Raw genomic sequence first — 22,093 nt, 5'->3', positions numbered from 1 at the left:
GGAATGGTGGGTCTAGAGGAAGACATCTTTTCCAGATTCAGGAGAGTGTTGGAAAGGAGAGGAAAGATGTCATCTTTTCAAGACTGAGGACTGGACACACAGCACTGAACTGGTCTTTATGAGATAGCTGAGCATGAACCGGGGACGTGTGACCAGTGTGGAGTGTTAGAAACAGTGAGGCATGCTCTTTCTGAATGCTGTGCATATGAGACGGAGAGATTTCAATTAATGCAAGAATTAGGAGACGATAATATCTCTTTAAATGTATTGTTAGGAAATGGGTCAATCAAGAGTGCATGAAATATTGTTTAAATACATGAAAAACACAGGAACAAGAGGTAGAATCTAGGTTATTTTTTATTTATTATTATTTGTGTGTTTCTTTCTTCCAAATCTATGCTCACTCCAGATCAGTAGGTGGCGCTGATGCACCTTTTTCGTTGGTTTGCCAAACCGCCATAAAGCACTAGAAGAAGAAGTTTTTATTTATTTATTAATTTTTTATATATATTTTTTTATTATTATTGAACAATCATCAATGTACAAACAACTTGGCCATATCAAAACATCTTCACATTACAATATACAGAATAGGTGCATCTAAATACAACAGAGAGCGAGAGAACAGAGAGAGGAAGCAGCAGCTGTGACGCACTGATGTCACGCGCCCCCTGCAGTGTTCTCTTTACCCACAGTTCTGTGCGCTGGAAAAATGGCGGACTCCTCGGTAAGCCCGTGTGTGTGTTTTTCTGCTGTCTTAACCCGCTTTAAACCGCTCCGCTGTGGTTAATGAAGGCACTATCTCATCACAGGTCGAAATCATCGAAGGCTGCCGGCTTCCCGTGCTGCGAAAAAACCAAGAGAATGAAGACGAGTGGCGTAAGTATCATCCGCACCTAATCCAAACAAAAAAAAAACGAGTAAACAAAAAATCAACATGCCCCCCACCCCCACTCTCTCTAACCTTAACCAGTTCTCAGTCCCGTTAATCTCTTGTTTTAGCGGCTGAAGGTCAGTGATATTACAGCAGAGGTTAACACGGGTCTGATCCAGACCGCGCAGTGATCTTCCTCTGATAGAGATGTGTGTGTGATCTGACTGTGTTCCTCCGCAGCGCTGGCTGAGGTCCTCAGTGTCAGGGACCTCCCGCGGACACCGCTCTATTATGTGCACTATATTGACTGTGAGTATGCCCCCTCTCACACACACACACACACACACACACGATTCTCTGTGATCTAAGTTCTGTTCACACTCTTTATTTATTTGGTTGTTTTATGTTGTTGTAAAGTCAATAAGCGTCTGGATGAATGGGTGACTCCGGACCGTCTGGACATGAAGAAGCTCCAGTTTCCCAAAAAGGAGGCCAGGACCCCACCGAAGAACGGTCTGCCGGGGTCGGGGCCCGGGTCCCCCGAGAGAGACGTGGTGAGGCCGTGCTTCGTTCTCAGCGTCAGTCGTGTCGTGTCAGAGTCTTTACCATCCTCCTTTCTGTTCACATTCAGAGGAAGAGTCTAGATCTCAGCGTTCAGTCTGCTTCAGCTCCTTCAAGAGGCAAAACCCTCCCCGCACCGGTACAGACCCCCACCATACACCACTGACCGCTCGGTCTGTCAGGAAAGAGCGTTTATTATTATTAGAATCAGAATCAGAAGGAGCTTTAATGCCAAGTTTGTTTGCACATACAAGGAGTTTGTTCAGGTGACAGAAGCCTCCAGTGCACAGAAACAACAACAACACACAGATACTGAGAAATAGAGATGTGTGACTAAATCACACACATACACTAATATGTAGACTTAACAGATAACAACACCCTAGCAACCACCCCGGGTACCCTAGCAACCACCAAGTGTACCCTAGCAACCACCCTGGGTACGCTAGCAACCACCAAGTGTACCCTAGCAACCACCCCGGGTACGCTAGCAACCACCAAGTGTACCCTAGCAACCACCCCGGGTACCCTAGCAACCACCAAGTTTACCCTAGCAACCACCCCGGGTACGCTAGCAACCACCAAGTGTACCCTAGCAACCACCCTGGGTACGCTAGCAACCACCCCGGGTACCCTAGCAACCACCAAGTGTACCCTAGCAACCACCCTGGGTACGCTAGCAACCACCCCGGGTACGCTAGCAACCACCAAGTGTACCCTAGCAACCACCCTGGGTACGCTAGCAACCACCAAGTGTACCCTAGCAACCACCCTGGATACGCTAGCAACCACCAAGTGTACCCTAGCAACCACCCTGCGTACACTAGCAACCACCAAGTGTACCCTAGCAACCACATAGCAACACCCTACCAACTAGTTGTAGACTTTTGTGTTTGTGCTACAGCGAATGAAGCCTCTGGTTAGTTTTTAGAGACGTATTTATTAAACTGGTGAGGAAAACATGTGATAGACTGAAGTAGAGAGCCCAGGCAGATCCAGAGAAGATCTAGAACCCCGCGCTAAACCCACTCAGCCCTCCGCAGACAGCAGACCCTACAGCAACACTGTATTCAGAAAGGATTGCAAGAATGTTGTGCTTGCTTTTCTGTGCTGAGAAAAGGTAATCTGTGTTTCTGACGGCTGTTTCAGAAGAAGAGCGGAGTCTGTGTCGTTGGCCACACAAGCGAGCGCAGCGACTCCGGTGCCGTCCCTCCCGAGCTCTGCGGAGGAGAGCCAGGCCCCGGTGTATCCGGCCCTGAGAGACCCGTCCTTCAGCAGCACACCCCGAGAACAACACCAGCCGCTCGCCGCTCTCACCACTGTAAACATCCCCTTAAATCACCTCACACACATGTGGAGAGCTTGGTTTTTACTGGTATGTGGAAAACAGAAACTGATTACATTTTTTGTCTCCTGGAAGAATGGCAGCACACGTCGTCTTATTCCTCCTCAGCCGGGAAGAAAGAGGAAGACTTGTGGAGGGACGGACGAGGTATGTTTTCTTAGCAGCTTTTTAATGCAATCAGAAATGATTGAATCCCGTGTTTTGATTAACACGCAAACATTTTTAATACATTCAAACATCATTGTTCCTGTCGGTTAGAATGAATCTGTTGAATGTGGAGAGATGTGGATGTGTGTGTGGCACAGAAGAAAATATAAAAACATTGCAAGTGAGCTTTTTCCTGCTGCCACATTTTTAGACTCTTAATAAATCAGTCACGTTGTCCCTTAATCGTCAGACGTTTAAAATGTTTTGCATTCCCTATTCATCATTTCCTGATTCTCAAGTAAAACCTCCCACAGCTTTGCATCCGCTTGTGTTTTTCTGTTAGATGGTAAAGGTGTTCCAGAATAACAACCCTCGCTGCTCCAGCATCTATTTACCGCCAGGAGAGGTCCGGCTCCTTTACTTCCCATTGCCTTGATTCTGTGTGTGTGTGTGTGTGTGTGTGTGTGTGTGTGTGTGTGTGTTCACTGTAGACCTTTAGCTAAAAATCCACTGGATCGATGCTTTATTTGGGCTGTTCAACTGATTAATCATCTTTTTAGGCCAATAATAAAGATATTGACTGGAGTCCTCTTTGCGTTATAATAAAGTGCAGGGATCTGTTTTAAATGCATCGCTTGTCTGTAGCACAGTGTCTCTGATTGCTCTCAGGATTCCCAGGACAGCTCCGACGGCATCCCATCAGCCCCTCGCATGACCGGCAGCTTGGTGTCGGACCGCAGCCACGATGACATCGTCACACGCATGAAGAACATCGACTGCATCGAGCTGGGCCGGCACCGGCTGAAGCCCTGGTACTTCTCTCCGTACCCGCAGGAGCTCACCGGCCTCCCCATCCTCTACCTGTGTGAATACTGCCTCAAGTACCTCAAGAGCCTCAAGTGTCTGCAGAGGCACCTGGTGAGAGCCAGATAACTGTCAGCGTCATGCATGAGCGCCGTACGGGTTCTGTTTGTTTGGCAAGCACCTGGAGAAGCTGGAGTCTTGTAGTGCACTGATAACGCTCACCTGTCTGCTACACTCACAGACAAAATGCAACCTCCGACACCCGCCGGGAAATGAGATCTATCGTAAAGGAACGATATCCTTCTTTGAGATTGATGGCAGGAAGAACAAGGTGGGTAGCCTCTGCTCTGTGATGATCAATGGTGAGGACTGAGTTTAACACAAGGATTGCATCGTGAGGCACTTATCGTAGAAACACATTTGACCTTTTTGTCTTTTCTCCAACCGCGCAGACATATTCCCAAAATTTGTGTTTATTGGCCAAATGCTTCCTGGACCACAAGACCCTGTACTACGACACGGATCCGTTCCTCTTCTATGTTATGACGGAGTATGACTCGAAGGGTTTCCACATAGTCGGCTACTTCTCCAAGGTAAGGAATTCATTAGAATGAATGTATTTGTTTTTTTACTTATCGTTTTTGTCATGAAGATAGCCTTGCTTGTATGAAAGCATTGTGCTTTCCTCCCGTTAAAGGAAAAGGAGTCAACAGAAGACTATAATGTGGCCTGCATTTTGACTTTACCGCCTTACCAGAGAAGAGGCTACGGCAAACTCCTGATTGAGTTTAGTGAGTAATCGAACCGTTATTTGGTGTTTTATTAATATATTTTAGTTTATAGTGCATGCAAAATGATTGCTTGCCATCTCAGAATAATCCGTGGGTAGTGTAAGCACAGCTGCTCTAATGATGAATCCTGGATGTTTGGTTGTGAGGTTATGAGCTCTCGAAGGTGGAAGGGAAGACGGGCACTCCGGAGAAGCCTCTGTCTGATCTGGGTCTGCTCTCCTACCGCTCGTACTGGACTCAGACCATTCTGGAGATCCTCATGAACCTCAAGCCAGAGAACGGAGAGCGCCCACAGATCACCATCAAGTGCGTGCATCTTCTTTCTGAAACTCAACCCCACATCAAGGCAGAAATCTGAACCAAAAAGTGTATTTGGGTGAATCTTGGTCTCACTTTTTTTTTTTTTTTGCATTAATAATTTAAAGCCGTTTTGTACCATTAATATTTCTTTGCATTCTGGCATCATTTTTGTGGGTGTTATCATACACACAGTGTTCTCTGCAGTGTGTGTTTGAATTCAAATTAATTTCACTCCGCTCGTTTCACGGTGACTGCAGTGCACTTCGTGTGTCTAGTTTAGGATGCAGTTATGCTCATCATTTGTTCATTTTAATCTTCTAAACTAAATATTGCAATTTTACTACTTTAAAGTTAAAGAAAATACAGTAATAAAAATATATGTATTATGTTATTTTTGCAGTGAATTTATATTCCAGAAGTAATGTTAGTGTCTTAATGTTGTTGTTGGTATTATTTTATAATTTTACTGACATTTTTTTACAATTTTATGCTCTTTAATATTTTTATCTTTGGTATTGAAAATGGTATTAGATATCAGTATTTTAAGACATTATAATAATAATGATATTATCATTATGAAATAATGACAATAATGAGAGTCTAATGATAAACTTTAGTTTTTTGGTTGGTTTTTTTTTCCACAAAGAATGTTCTTTTGGTTTTGGGGGTTGAATATGACCCAAACATTTCTTCCTGAGATTTACCCAGCTGCATTTTGGCTCAGTGCTTTTAATAAAGCCTTTAAAGGGATAGTTCACCCAAACATGAAAATTAGCCCATGATTTACTCACCCTCAAAGCAGCCTAGATGCATATGACTTTCTTCTTTAAGACCAATCCAATCAGAGTTATATAAAAAATGTCTTGACTCTTCCAAGCTTTATAATGGAAGTGAATGGGTGTTATTATTCAACAGTCCAAAATAAGCACAATATTACTGCAAAATAACTGCACCAATCCATTAATCCATCACCGGACCTTACTCTACGCTTACGTCCTCCGTCATCCGCCAGAATGATCGCGTGTACAACAGTTACCCGAAGCTAGAGATTACGCTTTATAAAGTTTTAAATATGCATGTTTTTCTCACACAAACGCATCGATCCACTTCAGGAAGCCTTTATTAACCCACAGGATGGATTTATGCACTTTATTGGCCTTCTTTTGGACTATTGAAAAATAACACCCATTCACTGCCATTATAAAGCTTGGAAGAGCCAGGACATTTTTTTAATATCGTCTGAGAGAAGAAAGTCACATACACCCATGTGGGTTCATGTTTGTGTGGACTATCCCTTTAAAGAGGTTGGTTGTTTTGTTTTTTAATCTTATATCAACTGTGGATTCTCTCAGTGAAATCAGTGAGATCACCAGTGTCAAGAAAGAGGATGTGATCTCAACTCTCCAGTACCTCAACCTCATCAATTATTATAAGGTAAGCGATCACTTAGCATGCTTGTTTTCAGAGTAAAGTCTTAAATTCAGATATCACATTTAAGGCCTCAAAAAAAAGTCTTGAATATGAGAGAAGTCGTAAGTCTTAAATTTGGGGATGGAAAAACAGGAATCATGAAAAGGCTTAATGTGATTATTAAACTTCAAAAGTATTGAAATAGCGAGGGGTTTTGTTTGTGTGTGGTTATGTGATCGTCTGTATACCTGTGTGTTGTGAATGTTAATTGTATTTTATGCAGGTCAGTGCAACAGAGCATTGCATTTGATTATTTTTTGCTTAACTTGAGTATGGTTTGTTCATCTCCCCGCAGGGTCAGTATATCCTCACCTTATCAGAGGACATCGTGGAAGGTCATGAGCGGGCCATGCAGAAGCGGCACCTCCGTATCGACTCCAAAGGTTTGCATTTCACTCCTAAAGACTGGAGCAAGAGGGGCAAGTGGTGACGAGCGGCCGCTCACAGACAGACTCGACCCGTGGAAGACCACATCTGCATGTTACGTGATTCAGTCTTACAAAATCCATAATTCTGTCAAACTCCTGTCAGTCTGTTACTCGTCTGTAGAATGGAGGAATGTCTTTTAAATGGAAGAATACTGATATACCTCCCAAATATCGGTATTCATGGTCAATGCCATGTTTTATTACTTGGACCAAAAACGACAGCGTTCTGCACACAGTTATCAGCACTCTGTCCGTTTTTGGGGCAGATGTATAATTTGGTGTATAGGTTATTATAGATTGGCACAGTGGCTAAGAGCACACATTGTTTCTCATTTATATTATACATTTGATGTACAGCATCTTTGTAAATATAATTTTCCCTCCAGATTTCTGTGTGATTTCAGTAACATCTGTTAATAGTGGAAACACCCACTAGTGACTGTGACTTACAGTAACATTTATGCATGTTATGTCTCTGCCTTTTTTTTTTTTTTTAAATTTTTTTTTTTTTTTTTTTAAACCAGCAAATCTGTCTTGGGTAAAACAACAACAACAAAAAATCTTCTGTATAGAAATGAAATTGTAGCTTTAAAGATACAGTTTTATATAATATAATCTAAAATACCTGTCTGAAGAAATTTTCTGTTTTATAATTGGTTTAACCCTCCAGTGCTGAAAAAGTGTAGGTTTTGACTCCGTTGGGATGGAATGAAGCATAATGATGTTTGAGGAACTTGCTCTCTGAGCATAATAGTGGATATAATATAAAATGCAAAATGGTCTTAGTGGTCACACTTGTATGCTTTATGATCACTAACGACTGTAAATGAATCATCCACGATGCAGAAAAAACACAGTGGGCTTACAAATGTTGCAGAATAGGCACACATAATTATACACACTCACACAGTAAGTTTTTGAAATAAAAATCATGCAGCCACTATGCAGAAAAACAAAAATCACAACAGTGAAGGAGTTTCACTAAAACAAGTGCAGAACAGCCTACTGACCGCTGAGTCGGAAGACTCGAGGTTGAGATCAGACCACAGCCAGATAAATCAAACTTTGAACTTTAATGTTTAAATGTGTTCATTTAATTTTGACGTTTGAGTTAGATTATGGTGAACAAACATGGGTGTTCAGGTTTCACTGCAAAACCTGGCACTTCAACATTTCAAACTAAACAAAAATCGAAACTTTGAAAAAAACTATTATAATATAAAAACAAAAAACAAAACCAAAAACCTAATAAAAGAACCTAAGAAAAGTGAGTGATTATGACCGGAAACACTGTTCTCAATAACTACTTGTAATTGTCTTTATTTATTTCCACCGGATGACACTGAGCTGCCTTCATTCACTGGATTTGAAACATTTTTGCTCTTTTTTTTTTAGCTTGAATATGGCATATATATAATTATTGTTTTGCATATAAATTAATGTTGCATTATTTAGAAGTGAATATTATGTTAAAAAAAATCCCCTCAAAGTAAAATAAAGAAAAAATATTACTAAAGTAAAATACAGCACACTAATTTAATAAAAAAGTATATATATATATATATATATATATATATATATATATATGTGTGTGTGTGTGTGTGTGTTGTGTTTCTGATCAATCACCACAGTCTTCACGCAGCACAGGTTCAGCACTGCACAAGCACTCAGTCGTAATGTTCAGTTCAGTTGCATAGCATGCACTTTGTGGGATCATGCTATTTCAATAAATGTGCAATTATTTGTCAATTGTTTCTCAGTTACATTTTTAACATTTCAAATGAGGAATATAATCTCACATCAATGGTATCACAAAGTTAGCTGTTGAACAAATCAAACCAGAATTGAGTTTATTAAATTCATTCACAATATGTGCACTCACAAATATTTGGTTTAGTAATCTATGTCTAATATGATGAAAACAGATTTGATAATGTCTCTTTCCTTGTCACATTGACAATGAAAAAATAGTACATTAACCTAATCACGTACATAATTCTAAATAGCAAAATTAGGCAAAAGTTTAATAGTGTAAATCCCTTTAATATTTCTATCAGTTGTTTAACATTTCTATCATAAAACAGCAGTCAAATAGGAAATATTTGGTTTAGCTACATATATTTTGCATTTCATAACTGAGGAGTCAAGTTTTTTTTTTTTTTTTTTTTTTTTAACATTTAGTGCCTGTGAACATAAACCCTGTCTACTTTGATTTGATTGGCCATCACAAGCACTTTGACATTGATGAGCGCTGTAAGACCGCTGAGACATCTCATATGAGAAGATCTATCTTGGCTTTGTATCCTTGCAGCACCAGAGCAGAATTGATATATGGTAATTATTTTACAACTTTTGTTATTGGAAAAATACCCAATGGTGGGTATGGCCCTGATGGTAGGAGAAATCATGTGCCTGTGTGATGGGTCCCAGTGATGTAGTGTATATGGAGAAGATGAGGGGTCCAAGGACTGAGCCCTGAGGAACCCCGGTGCCCAGTTGATGTGCTTTGGATACCTCCCCTCCCCAGGCCACCCCGATAATGAGATGGGATTCAAACCAGCGAAGTGAAATCCCTGTGATGCCCAGTGATGAGAGGGCAGACAGGAGGATCTGATGATTCAGTGTCAAAAGCAGCAGACAGATCCAGCAGAATGAGAATGATGATTCGCAATGACTGGAAGGAGAGAGATAGGCTTCAGTGACTGAGAGTAGTGCAGTCTCAGTTGAATGGCCACTTCTAAATCCTGACTGGTTAGCGTCCAGATGGTTGTTCTGTGAAAGAAATAATGATACCAGGTTGAAAACAACTTGTTCAAGTGTTTGTGGTTACTCTGTAGTGTATTCTACATAAACAAAAAAGTTACTTACAAATTTACTTTTAATGTCAAAAGTGTACACAAAATAAAGTGTTACTCTGTAGTGTATTCTACATAAACATTGTAAAGAATGTTATCTATCTGATTAAATATTTCAGACTAGAGTGAAACTTGCCAGCCAGCATAACAACATTAGTCAGTCCGTTGAGGATTAATTACCTCTGTGTTACTCAGCTATGGGACAAATCCTTCATTGAGCCAAATTAATATGTCATGATTTTATTGATTGATTGATTGTCTTATTAGTGTTCAAGTTTTTAATTAGTCTTACAGATAAAGTAGTATACTGTTATGTTTACATTTATGCATTTGGTGACATGCATTGTATGTGCATTGAAGGTATACATTTTATCTCTTCATTCATTCCCTGGGAATTAAACCCATAACACTGATGTTGCTAGTTTCATGCTCTACTTCTCGAGTAACAGAAATTAAATACAAACAACATTCAATTATTCTCCTCCTACAAGTAAATGCCTACGTCTGTGATTTATTCTCCTCCTACTACATGTGTGAGCCAGTGGGCGGGGCTAAGAACAAGAAGGCAGTGATGTAGAAGCACTGATCTTCTGCAGAGGTGGTCTTTCATTTCACTATGATGTCATACTGAGGAGAAATATTAATGCATTTCCCTGAAAAAAATTCCACTCATTTGAACATTCACCAGCCAATCAGATTCAAGCATTAAACAGCATTTCATTCATACTGTTTATGATCAATGTGCATAACGGGGACTGTAAAATATGCTAGAAAAAATGATATTTGATAATCATATTTGATAAGCACAATGTAAAAAACATTTATTGTAGACAATATGCTGAGTTTTGGACAAGAGGTGAAGTGGAAATTATATAAAAGATGTGAAAAGATAGGCCTGTACACAAAAAAGGCTAAGTGCAGGTGCAGGTTACTTTACTCCCTGAACAAGTGCGGACCCAAGTTTGAGTTGCTTTCTTGTTCATGAAATTCACACCACAGATTATTTGCAAGTGAACCCAGTCCACCTCCTACAGGCCACATTCACAGAGCAGCAGAATACGCTTGTCAGTCCTGTATTTGAGTTATTAATAGAGCTGCGTTCAGTAGTGACAACTGGATTCTGTGACCGAACTCACACCAGGACGTTTTCAGGACTTGCAGCTATATTTTTGGTGAAGCCCTGGTGTGTGAACTGAATCGTACTTGGCAGCTAATTGTCTGTAATACGGCCTTCATTTAATTTGCATGTTCATACAGACAGTATTCAGGCATCTATCGTAAGCTGTCGTGTGAACAAAGTAAAAGTGTTTGTCAATCCCAAACACTCACAGAGTGAACTTAGCCAAAGATAATCTTAAGTTTGATATTGTGGTACACTCCGGGGTCTGCATGACAGCTTTCACGCGAACCGTACTCTATTTTGAATTCAACTATCAGTGTGAAAGGCTCCTAACTGGTAAATATTCTCCAACTCAGCCTCTGATCTCAATTTCTCTCTCTCTGTGTGTGTGTGTGTTTGTAAACCTACTCAACTATATTTTGGTGACAAATACCCAAAAAGTGAGCTAAATCCCCCAAAACCTCCTTTTGGTAATGTCCTAATATGTAATAACTGTACAACTTATTTTACACCCTTGATGTTTTAGAGTTTCACCCCTTCAAGCTGTTTGCCTTTTTCTTGCATTATGGCAGAATTATTGATTTAATTTCACAAGTTTGCTGTGTGTAACAGTCACACCAGTTTGTGTGTGAGAGCAGAGGTGTTTTTGTGTGTGAGTTGATCTGTCTGTTTTGCACTCTTGGTCTTTTTAGAATTGAAACTTTTCGCTGCTGTTGTTTTTTTCTACATTGTGACTGATTTGTAGATTGTACATAAAATACGTAAAATGTAAAATTTTCATGGTTGCTAGGAACCAAAGACTACCACAGGGCTAAATGCATCTGCCCACAGTGCACTGTTTCCTGAAGCCAGCAGGCGGCGCTGTAAGCTTGGGCAGGTACAGTGTGGTTAGAGCGCAGGCTGAACGTGTGCAGTATGTTCAGCTAAGGAGGCTGATCACATGGATGTGTCTATTGTGTGACACGTGGTTGTGCCGCTTACAGCATTCTTTAAAGTCATCCTCTTATATTTCCCCAAATTGCTTCGGACTTGTTCTGAATAATGACAAGACATGACTAATGTAAACCTGCGATATCAATACTGCCATGGTACCACCACCAATCAGAGCTGTTGATTAGACAAAGGCAAAGCTTAGGAAATGCTCTGCCCCTTTTTCACTGAAGTGGAAGGATAACCAAAAATGGTAAATACATCGTTCTCATCAAGCCAAACGACTTTAAACATTACAGCCATGAGCTCTGGCCAACAGGGATTTGGCTTCGGACTGATTGTATTATTATGCCAAGACTTTGAAGGTGCTATATTTTAAAAATCTTATAAGTGTATTGAAAATTATATTTGAGTTGTATGTTTGGTCATTTTGGTCAAACTTTCAGAGAAGAATTGTAACCTATTACCATTTTAAGTAGCCTATATATGTTACTTTTATGCTAAAAACTGAGTATATACAACAGCAGTCACAGTGTAGTCTAATGCCGAAAGCACATGTCTTCATGTAAAATCTACTGTAAATGTACATTATAATCTCTGTAAGTGCTGTGAATTGGGTGGAACACATGCCATCATTCTTCCTGTAAGTTTTTGTGGTTGTATAGTCATATTTAATGGGTTCTTTAAAAACTGTATAGAGTACAGGTGTTTTTTTCTGTATATCTTAAACAGCAAATCCACATTTTGAAACTGATTTAAAAAAAAAAAATCTAACTATAGGAGGTTCACATCTTTTTTCACCCCTTTTCATCTCTGATGAGTTTGCATCCATGTAATGTATTTAAAATATTTAAAAATATTCTTCAATGATATTTACTCTCTTTAGATTTAGCCTCTAATTATTTTATCAAGTAAAGTTAATGACGTGCATGAGAAAGCAAGACGGATTTAACGAGGGCTTCGGTTTCGAGAATCTGCGTACATGTGAGAGGGTGGAAAAGCACTTTAATAATGTAATGCTCCCCTCCGCCATTGATTAGCTAGTTAGGAGTGTTTGTGTGAGGGGGAAGAGGGATTAGAGTCTAATGAAGCAGTTTTCTCTGGTGTGCGGCGGTCCGTGTCTTTGGGCCCTATCAGGCTCTGGCCTCAGGCATGGCTGCAGGCGTTGTGCTGAGAACCGTGAGTTGGGTTCGAGTAATTAAGGGCTTATATAGCCTGGCACACAAACAAACCTCTGCTTTACATGAATTCACACCAAGCATTGTTAGCGTATCATCACACTTTGGCCTCCAGACAGCACACTTGGTATTAAACAGGTCGGTTTGTTCTCAGTGTGACAGTGCTGTGTGTGTGTGTGTGTGTGTGTGTGTGTGTGTGTGTGTGTGTGTGTGTGTGCGTGCAAGCCCTCAATGCTTGTTTGCCTCACTAACTGTACAGAAACTGAGAAGTTGTTATTTTGCCGGAGGCGTATCATGATTTATTTACAATTGCGAGGCCCTGGAGGTCCAGTTAAAATTAAATGCTTTTCGTCCATTTATTTTACCAGCCGCTGTTTTTCTCACTATTTCTCCTGGTTTCTACCCTCTCAGGTTTAGTCTATTTTTTTTTTTTTTTTTGTTCCTCACTGTATCTGTCCTTGAATAATTTTTAATGGCTTGGGCTCTATTAGGCATAACTTAAGTCTACATGGGCATACTTGACACAAGTTTTGACATATTCCCTAATGAATCTGCTTAGTAAGGGTATTAGTAAGGTATTACAAAATGAAGGTTTATATTTGATTAACTGATGTCAATAATCCAATCTTATTCACTAGAGTACAGTACATGGTTGTGTATTTGTGTGTGTGTGTATATATATTTCTCTCTCTCTCTCTGAAAAACTAATTTGAAGTGTTAAAGCATTAGAATGCAGATCTAAAGGTTTTTAACATCACGAGAAACATAAATTCACTGCAGTGTGTCAGAACCTACTCTTTTGATTGCATCTGAAATCTGTAAGTGCTCTGTGGCTCAGTCTTGGTCTTGAATCCATATGAAGCCAGTAAAAAGGCAGATTGTGTGCATTGGCCTGTAATCGTTTGCCTAGAGGTCCACCCCTTCAGTACGAATCCAGACAGAACAAAAATAGCATTGTCTGGTTGCGCTTCCAGACCGAGCGTGCTAGCAGAGGTTTTTTGGAATTTAGTCCAAATGCAGTTCTTCTGCCGTCCGCTGATGAGTAACGGCTAGAAGAAAGCTGCAGGGAGAGCTGAGAAAGAGAAAGAAAAACAGAAACAGAGGCAGTCCGTTTTTAATAACTCTTGATGGAGGTTAGGGTTTTGAATTTCAGATTTATCAATATTCAGATGTATTTTGCAAATTTATTTATTTATGTATACAGTGTCTATAAAAGGATTTATTGTTGGGTCATTCTAAAATTGGCACACACTGTCACTCCCTTTTACCTTTTAAATTGATGTACAGAAAAACATTTTCTTTAAAACACTTTCTGTGGGAAAATTGTGTATGAACTAATGAACAATATCTTTACAATCATATAACTCTGTGACCAAATCCACAAAAAAATGGTCAAATAAATGTTTGAAATGGGTGTAGATCAGAATTTCTGTCTGTCTTAAAACTTGAAAACAAACTTTAATATGCAAGGGATGATGTTGCATTGACCAGAGTTAAAGGGACAGTCCACCCAGAAATGAAAATTGTGTTATCATTTACTCATCCTCAAGCTCTTGTTACCCACATTATTTAAAACCCTTCCTTTCATGTTCAGCAGAAGAAAAATCCATATAGTTTTGGAACAGCTTGAGAGTATTTTTTGGGTGAACTATCCACTTAAAGTGGTATTGTTGGCCTATTTTACAACAGCTTTAACAGCTTTTTAATTTACAAAAAAAATGTAATTTACATACATATATATATATATTTAAGGAAATTCAACTTAATATATCATGGCACCTCCAGGACAGTTTTAATGATGTGAAATTGTTATTTCAAGTATCTATTTCTATCTGATGTAACCCATAAAAATCTCTCCCTTGGATGTAACCTAATTTAAGGTTGAAAGAGTCACATTAAATTATGTTTGACTTGGATAAAAACAATTATTAATATTTTTTCCAGCAGAAACATATTATTTAAGACTTGTTACCTGAAGAAGAAAAAAAGAAAACTACTGTTGTAGTTGTAATTACTGTGTCAATGCATTTATATGCCTTTAAACATTCAGTGAAACGTATCTTGATGTAAATATATTTGACACTTCATATGCTCTATTTCTCTGTGTGAAGAAAAGCTAAATATTTTAGTATTAAGTACAATCAAGGAAAAATCCTTATTCTTAATTCATTTGTACTGTACTTATTATATTTGGAAGATACACCTTCGTAAAAAATGAGGTTTGCAGTTTAGTTACAGAGAGATAAACAGACCCAAAATTAATTTCCTTGCATAATGCATAATACATTTTTCCTCCAGAACTGGAATAATTCTTGCATTAAGTCACCAAATAACAGACAAATTCACAATGGCTCATCTTTGTCACTAATAAGGAAAACAACTAAATAATTCAACTGTCCCACGAACAAATATATATATATTTGAATAATCATAATAAAAAATGGCAAATACAGTTTCATGGCCAGCAAGAAATATTTATACCTATTTTTTTTTTCACAGTTCACTCTGTGTGACGAAGCATTAAAGATTTGTATAAAATACATCTCACTTTCTTTCTTTCTTTTTTATTATTTTGACAGTTAAAGTATCTGCAGTATGTTTTCAACAAGCAGAAACTCGCATGTGAGGCCCGTTGGCCAGTAATAGAATCAGAGAGCAATGTGTGTTGTCTGGAGAGGACGCATGGATGAAGACAGAGGATCTGCTCCATTACCAGGGGAATAAATGACTGTCACGATGAAAACCTCTGACTGTGTGACTCTAGCAGAATCTGACTGCGCTCTCAGTCTGTGTGCTGTGTGCTTGATGTGTGGTCGTCTGTGTGTGGCATGCTTCAGCTTCCTCGAGGGCTCATTAACATACAAATGGATTTCTGTGCTTGAAAAGCACCTGTGCCATGATTGTAAATGAGGAGAGGATGGGTTCGTTCCCACCGCCTGCTGCTCAGGTGATACTGAGGTTTGTCTGTTTAGGAATTCTTACCAAGCGCCACCAATTTCAGCCGTTAATTGGCTTCGTCAAGACTTCAGCTCAAGGTCCTGAACTCAAGTCTGTTCTTCCTACATGTCGTCTGCACAGAGAAAGATCTTGGGCTTTTTTAACACACACAAAAAAAAAAAAAAAAAAAAAAATACACAAAACAAAAAACAAAATATATATATATCAAATCGGGGGAGAAAATCAAGCATTTGAACCAGTCAGCGTACACTTACTCAGTCTTGAGCTTTACTGTGTTACTGTTACTTTAAATACAGACCTCTCTTCCCCACAGTGTCTTTATCAAAAATGCTGAAGCACAAAAACAGTGTTTTTATTGTTTTATTATTCTATATATTTGTTTTCATCCACTTGCTCATTTAAAGCAATTTTCCAGACATTTCCCTCAGGGCAGGGCAGGCCTTGTGTTAACTTCCTTCACTCATGTCTTGTCCTGCCACTTTACTTTGGGAACGTACCATTTACTCACACTCCTGGCTCCAAAGAACACAGGTCTACAAGCATATCTAAGCTCATGGATGCACACACACGGCCAGGTGTGAATTCCTTTGTGCTGATTTCCCAGAAGACCTTTTTCGGGTGCTTTCATTGCATGCTTCTTCTCAAATATCTTTTGTAACAATGTCCTCTTGAAATACTTTACCAAGTGTTCTAAAATAATGTTCCATGTTAAATAATAGTTCAACCAAAAATGAACATTTTGTTAATTTACTTCAGCAGGGGTTGCAATGAAATACAAATACATCATGACATTTGTTTTCAGGGGCCTGTGTTGCATGAATGTTATTACAGACCCACTGTTACAGTACATTTATCACTGATTTCAGGATATGAACCTTTTAATATGTTCCTTCATACTTGTACTGACTTGTCTTGTCTTACTTTTTCATAACATGTCCCTTCGTACCATTTACCTCACTGAAACAAAAAACAAATCAGCCGGATGTATTTTATATAATATTCTGAAATGGGTCTTTTGTAGAATACTATACATATATATATATATATATATAGCTTGTGCATTGTAGAATAAATGACTGTTGAATCAAAACACCTCAAAACTGGCTTGTACAGAGTTTAACATTCTATAATAACAGAGCTCTGCGATATTTTGTTTACAAACTGCAGTTGAAATATAGCTGAACTATTCCACACAAACGAGTATTGAAGGGGCATCTTTTTTGAAGTGGCATTCATATATAAACCTGCTTGGATAATCAGTTCTCTGCTTGTTGATGTCTTTATATTTCTGCTGGTGAGAGAACGAGCACAAACTTTTAATATTAGGTTTACTGTACTCCAGACAAATGTTATTGGAGTAAAGTCAAGTGTTTAATTCATTTCAGAAATCTACTGTTAAATGTCTGAAGAAATAAAAGTGTGATATTTTTGTAATGAATTTTCTGCAAATGCATCTGAAATTCAAAATAGTGTGAATGTTGTTTTGTGGGTGTTTAAAGATATGCAAATATAGTTGTCTGATTAAATACATTTCAATATAATTTTACCCTCCCCCTCCCCAGCTCCACCTGCATAGATCTGTTATATATGAGGGTTATTTATATGTTATATGTGCAGCGGCAGATCTATTCCGCCCAGACCAAACACATTAACAGTGTCATGTACGTTACTGTGCTGAACTCTGAGAGTTGTCATGACAGAAATATGATTTCAACAGTCAAAACACTGTCTCGTACCAACACCTTCCTCCTAGTTCCTCCTAAACATTTTTTAGACTTTTCATAAATCTGAATAATTTATAGCATCAAATTATTTGTTTATTTCTGTAAACATATGCAAACATATCTTTGAAACAAATGTATACAAAGCAATACACATAATACATTTATAGTGGGCTTCTGGAAGTGATGCTCCTTTATTTGGCAGTTCTACTGAATTTTATTTATGTAGATGTTGATTTTTAATCTTTGTTTCTGGACGGGATTAGAGGGATAATTATGGTAATTAGAACGGTATTTGTTTGTTTTAAAGGACCAGTTAAAGTAGTGTGTTCCTGAGAGATGTTTGAACATTTACTATTATTATTATTTAATCGTATCAAGTCAGATTGAAGACCCATGTCCAGCGGTCCTCAGAGCGGAAAGAGCAGCAGAGCTGGTGTGAAGTAATCAGGAAGAGTGTTCTCCTGGCCTTCCCTTCGCCGGCTGAACGAGTGAATCACAGGAAAACTGTTTCTGAAGTGTGTTTGATAGCAGAGGAACAATGACAGAAAACACCTGCCATGTGCAAAACAGAATATTTAGGACTCTGAATCTGAATCTTTCTCTCACCCCTCGAGGGAATCTTTTCATCCAGTCCCCAAACAGGCCTTGACCATATCTGAAACGAATCTCTTGCTGCTCAACATTGCATTTCTCTCGTGTTCATTTTATAACATTTTTGAATTTCATAATCAAAATGCTAACCTTCATTTTGCTGAATGACTGTACATAGTTATGATACAATTAATTATAATAATAATAATAAAGATGTCATAAAGAAGGTTTCAAAAATATGCATTTTAATTGTTTGTATTTACTGTGTAAACAGAAGAAAATCTTGAACCAATTATCGTGAGCTACTGTGGTGAACAAACTGTCCTCTGTCAGAGCCAGAGGTTTAGAGCTCTTGTGCTCTTGTGCAGGGTTTCGTTGTTTAGCTTAAACTGAGGTTGGGCTTTTTGGCTGAAGTCTTCTCTGAAGCAGAGCTTTGCTGATCCTCACCCACTTTCATTCCTCATGTACAGCTGTTTCTGTTTAAGGTAATGATTCTCTTTCAAGCTACATATAATTTGTTGATCCTTAGCACCTGATGTAATTGTCTAATCATGCGCTACTATCAGAAATCTCTGACTGTGTGCAAGTGTTTTACTGCATTCATATGTGCTCTTCCACACACACACACACACACTCACTCACTCACTCACACTCACACACACACACACACACACACACACACACACACACACACACACACACTCAGAGACACACACACACTTGCTTTATGCCCTTTCTCTCTCTCTCTCTTTGAAGAACTGCTTTCCTTTGGCTGACAGATGATACCTCAACCCTTGACCTTCAGCGCTGAACTGACCACTGCTGACTGACAGGACTGGATCTGCTTCAGAGAAAACGGTTGCATTCTCCTGCTTCCCATCCACAGAGGAAGGACAACTGTGAGCAAAATAATAATAACAAAAAAACCCTGAAAGGATGTTTAGATGTCATCAGTTTCAAAACAATGTCTTGACTCCTCTGTACTCTGCGTCAGCGCAGACTTGTTTTGCTCTTGACCTGCTCATAAACTGCCGGAGATTCATTCTTTTCATCAGCTGATATTTGCTTCCTGTTGTTTTAAGAAAGTAACGTTTGAAAGAAATAATTTCAGGAAATTACTGATTGAATTTATATTTAGTACTGCATTAATTCAAAATTATTAGATTCTTAGATTATTAGAATTATTAGGGAAAAAACGCAATCAACACACCCAATTAAAATGAAAATTGTTAATTGATAATTCAAAGTAGCATGGAGGCTTTCAACAGAAGATCCCTAATCAAGCTACTTTTACTGAAGAAATATAAATAAAATAATAAAACCCATTGTTTCTCATCTTTTTACAATTATAATACAATAATTCTGTAACAGTTTTTCACCTTTAAAAATTATTTGACATTAAATTGTTAGAGGATGTCTTCTATTCTATTCTGTTATAATTCTATTCTATTTTCTCCCTCATTGTATTGCATTTAGATGTTCACATTTAATTCTCTTTTTTTCAGTGCTTCCCATGTTTGCCACATTCCTTGCAGCCCTTCTGTGAAGAAGAAAACAGTTCTGTTGTTCAGTGTTTCTGACTTCATCGTGTTTTCTTCGAGTGTTTTTCCACCGCTGCCTTCCTCTTTATCTTCTCAACATTGCCTTTGACCGCGTTGTCATTTGCTGCTGATTACATTTTGGGACTAAACAATATTCCAGGTATCCCCCAGACACTGTCTATCACATCTGATTTTTGATTTCTTATCTCTCTGTGCTGTTACATAACCTGCTCCATGCTTCTGATTACCCAAATATCAATAACCTGTTATTATTCAGTCACTGACAGTATTGTCACGGTATTGCCCAAAATTAAATATAACACACAAACATGAACAGATTCCAATGAATCTTTTTTATTTCATCTTTATATATTCACAGAGTGCTCTGAAACTCCAGATTTAACAACAGAAGAATGTATTAATTGGGTTGCAAGAATAAATTATGATTACCGTTAACAGCCCAGTGTGCAATTGTACTCAACATTATACTCACAAGAGGCGATATACTCACTACACAGACCTAAATGAAATCTTTCAGCCAACTGTTCTGGTAAAAATATAAATAATAAATAAACAAGTCAATAAATGAATCAGTTTTAATAGTTCTGGACTGCTGTATTTCATCATCTTAAGCACCATGACACATAGACTAGGATAAGAGGTTTGGAGGATAGATGGAAGGAAGGAAGGATTTCTTTAACCGTTAGTCTCCAGAGACGCCGGACTCAGCAACAGAGTACTGCTGCGTGTGCAGGGTTCATGCATGCTGCTTTACAAGGAGCCTTCTCATGTATGTATTCTTGTACTGTTTAGCACACTTGCAGGTTGTTTACTAATCGCTAGATGGCACTGTGTCTTTTTCACCGAATTTCCACAGCCAGAACCCTTTACAGGGAAATATGGCTTTCAACCTCGAAGATTTTCATTGATTGATTTATTTTTATTTTTTTAACTTTAAGGGGAAAAAAGAAAAAAAGCAATGTGCTCAACACAAGTCTCTAAGTATTTGTTGTAGAGTAGCTTGCGCTTAAATGGCATGACACGATATTTCATATTTCTGTTATGTTAGAAGGGAAATAAGATGCTTTAAATTGTAATTTGACCCTCATTTATTTAGGTGTGTGTATTTTTCATGCAAGATTAATTTAGGAGTTAAATTTACAGGTCCTTTAGTTAGAATAACAAATAGTTGCAGTAAATATGTATGGTTACTCATCTCAGTAAAATTGTTTACTAATATTATTATCATTATTGTTGTTGTTATAGAAGGTACAGGAGATTTTTTTCGGTTGTTACTATTGTCATTTAACCCTCATTTCTTTACATTGTGTTTGTATTTCTCTTGCAAGATTAATTTAGAGTTAAACGTAGAGGTTCTGAGTAGAATAACAGATGCTTGTGGTGTATGGGTATGATTATTCATCTCGGTAAATTGTAAATTAATTGTTATTATTATTATTATTATTATTATAAAGCAGCTGTGCTTTAGTTTACCTATTGGGAAATGAAAAAAGGGCAAATATAATGCTACTTTACATGTTCACTTACGTTAGGTACAGTTAGGTAAAACATAATAAAAAACCCTCTGTTGATGACGAGCTCAGACTGATCTGTCGATGTATATCGTGATGACACGGGCATTATGTAGCAGGTTACTCTGAATAGACAGGCTGAGTTCACATCTAAAAGAGTTTGTTTTAATGCTGATCGTTAAGTTAAAGTACACCCACGGACGGGTTTCTCTACTCTTCCTTAATTACATTACTGGGGAAACTGAAACGCATGCAATTCCTAAATACTTGTGGATCACAAAAGCAATTTTACGCACAGGCGTTACAGTAGCTGGAACATTAAAATGAGAAATAATCAGGTTCCACAGTCCATTATTCTACAATAACTAAGTCCAGTTAATTTATAATCCAAACAGAATAGATAGATAGATAGATAGATAGATAGAATGAGCTGCTGTCACGAACTAAGTCGGGGTAATTTAGAATGCAAACAGAATTATGGTAATTGATCCATTAATCTGAATGGAAATGTTAATTCGCTGTTTAAAGTGCGCTAACAATGCACACTCCGGGTGGTGATTATGCTGCGCGTTTGCGCTTTTGTTAAACATTTTCATGGGGATGGACTGCGGCTCTGTGCTAAATGAACTTTTTTTTTTTTGCAGGAAAACCTTCTGTTTTCACCTGGATATAATCAAAAAGTCTTCAATAAGTGTCCAAGCAGCATCACCAAACACTCATAGAGCTGGTCTTTTACCAGCAGCAGTAAATCAGATATTACACGAGAATCACAGCAGTTCGTGGGTGACGATGTTCTGATAATTGATATTTCGGCGACTGTATATTTATAGTTCCTAACTCTATCGTACGTGATTGAATCATGCTGTTTTGACAGTGCCAACCTATTAGAGCTTAAAATCTGTATGTAACTTTAAAATGTGCTGAAAGACTAAACAAAACAAAAT

At 38.3% G+C, this 22,093-nt stretch overlaps 1 protein-coding gene across 3 annotated transcripts; it reads left to right on the top strand.

Moving 5' to 3' along the window:
- Nucleotides 1-7,105, top strand: kat5b (K(lysine) acetyltransferase 5b). 3 transcript variants are annotated; one of them, XM_042757053.1, is made up of 17 exons: nucleotides 1-174; nucleotides 590-727; nucleotides 813-879; nucleotides 1,115-1,183; nucleotides 1,292-1,428; nucleotides 1,506-1,574; nucleotides 2,551-2,555; nucleotides 2,588-2,756; nucleotides 2,856-2,927; nucleotides 3,271-3,333; nucleotides 3,597-3,845; nucleotides 3,973-4,062; nucleotides 4,184-4,324; nucleotides 4,429-4,522; nucleotides 4,669-4,828; nucleotides 6,175-6,256; nucleotides 6,588-7,105. In XM_042757053.1, exons 2-17 carry the CDS (start codon nucleotides 713-715, stop codon nucleotides 6,720-6,722), a joined length of 1,617 nt encoding a protein of 538 aa, XP_042612987.1. In that variant the 5' UTR covers nucleotides 1-174; nucleotides 590-712; the 3' UTR covers nucleotides 6,723-7,105. The 3 variants fall into 3 exon arrangements, with proteins under 3 accessions (XP_042612987.1, XP_042612985.1, XP_042612986.1); XM_042757051.1 differs by lacking the exons at nucleotides 1,506-1,574; nucleotides 2,551-2,555 and having other exon boundaries at nucleotides 1,292-1,433; XM_042757052.1 differs by lacking the exons at nucleotides 1,506-1,574; nucleotides 2,551-2,555; nucleotides 3,271-3,333 and having other exon boundaries at nucleotides 2-174; nucleotides 1,292-1,433.
- Nucleotides 7,106-22,093: the final 14,988 nt, after the last annotated feature.

This window comes from Cyprinus carpio, chromosome A5, assembly GCF_018340385.1.
Source record: "Cyprinus carpio isolate SPL01 chromosome A5, ASM1834038v1, whole genome shotgun sequence".
NCBI classification, from domain to species: domain Eukaryota; kingdom Metazoa; phylum Chordata; class Actinopteri; order Cypriniformes; family Cyprinidae; genus Cyprinus; species Cyprinus carpio.
The sequence above is the reverse complement of the archived record's forward strand: the minus strand, read 5'-3'. Positions and strand labels throughout refer to the sequence as shown.

What these genes read in the sequence shown, in the direction of transcription:
- kat5b (XM_042757053.1), top strand. An exon ending in TTGATGGCAGGAAGAACAAG is followed by an intron (nt 4,063 to 4,183) that starts GTGGGTAGCCTC and finishes CCAACCGCGCAG; the next exon opens with ACATATTCCCAAAATTTGTG. An exon ending in CAAACTCCTGATTGAGTTTA is followed by an intron (nt 4,523 to 4,668) that starts GTGAGTAATCGA and finishes TTTGGTTGTGAG; the next exon opens with GTTATGAGCTCTCGAAGGTG.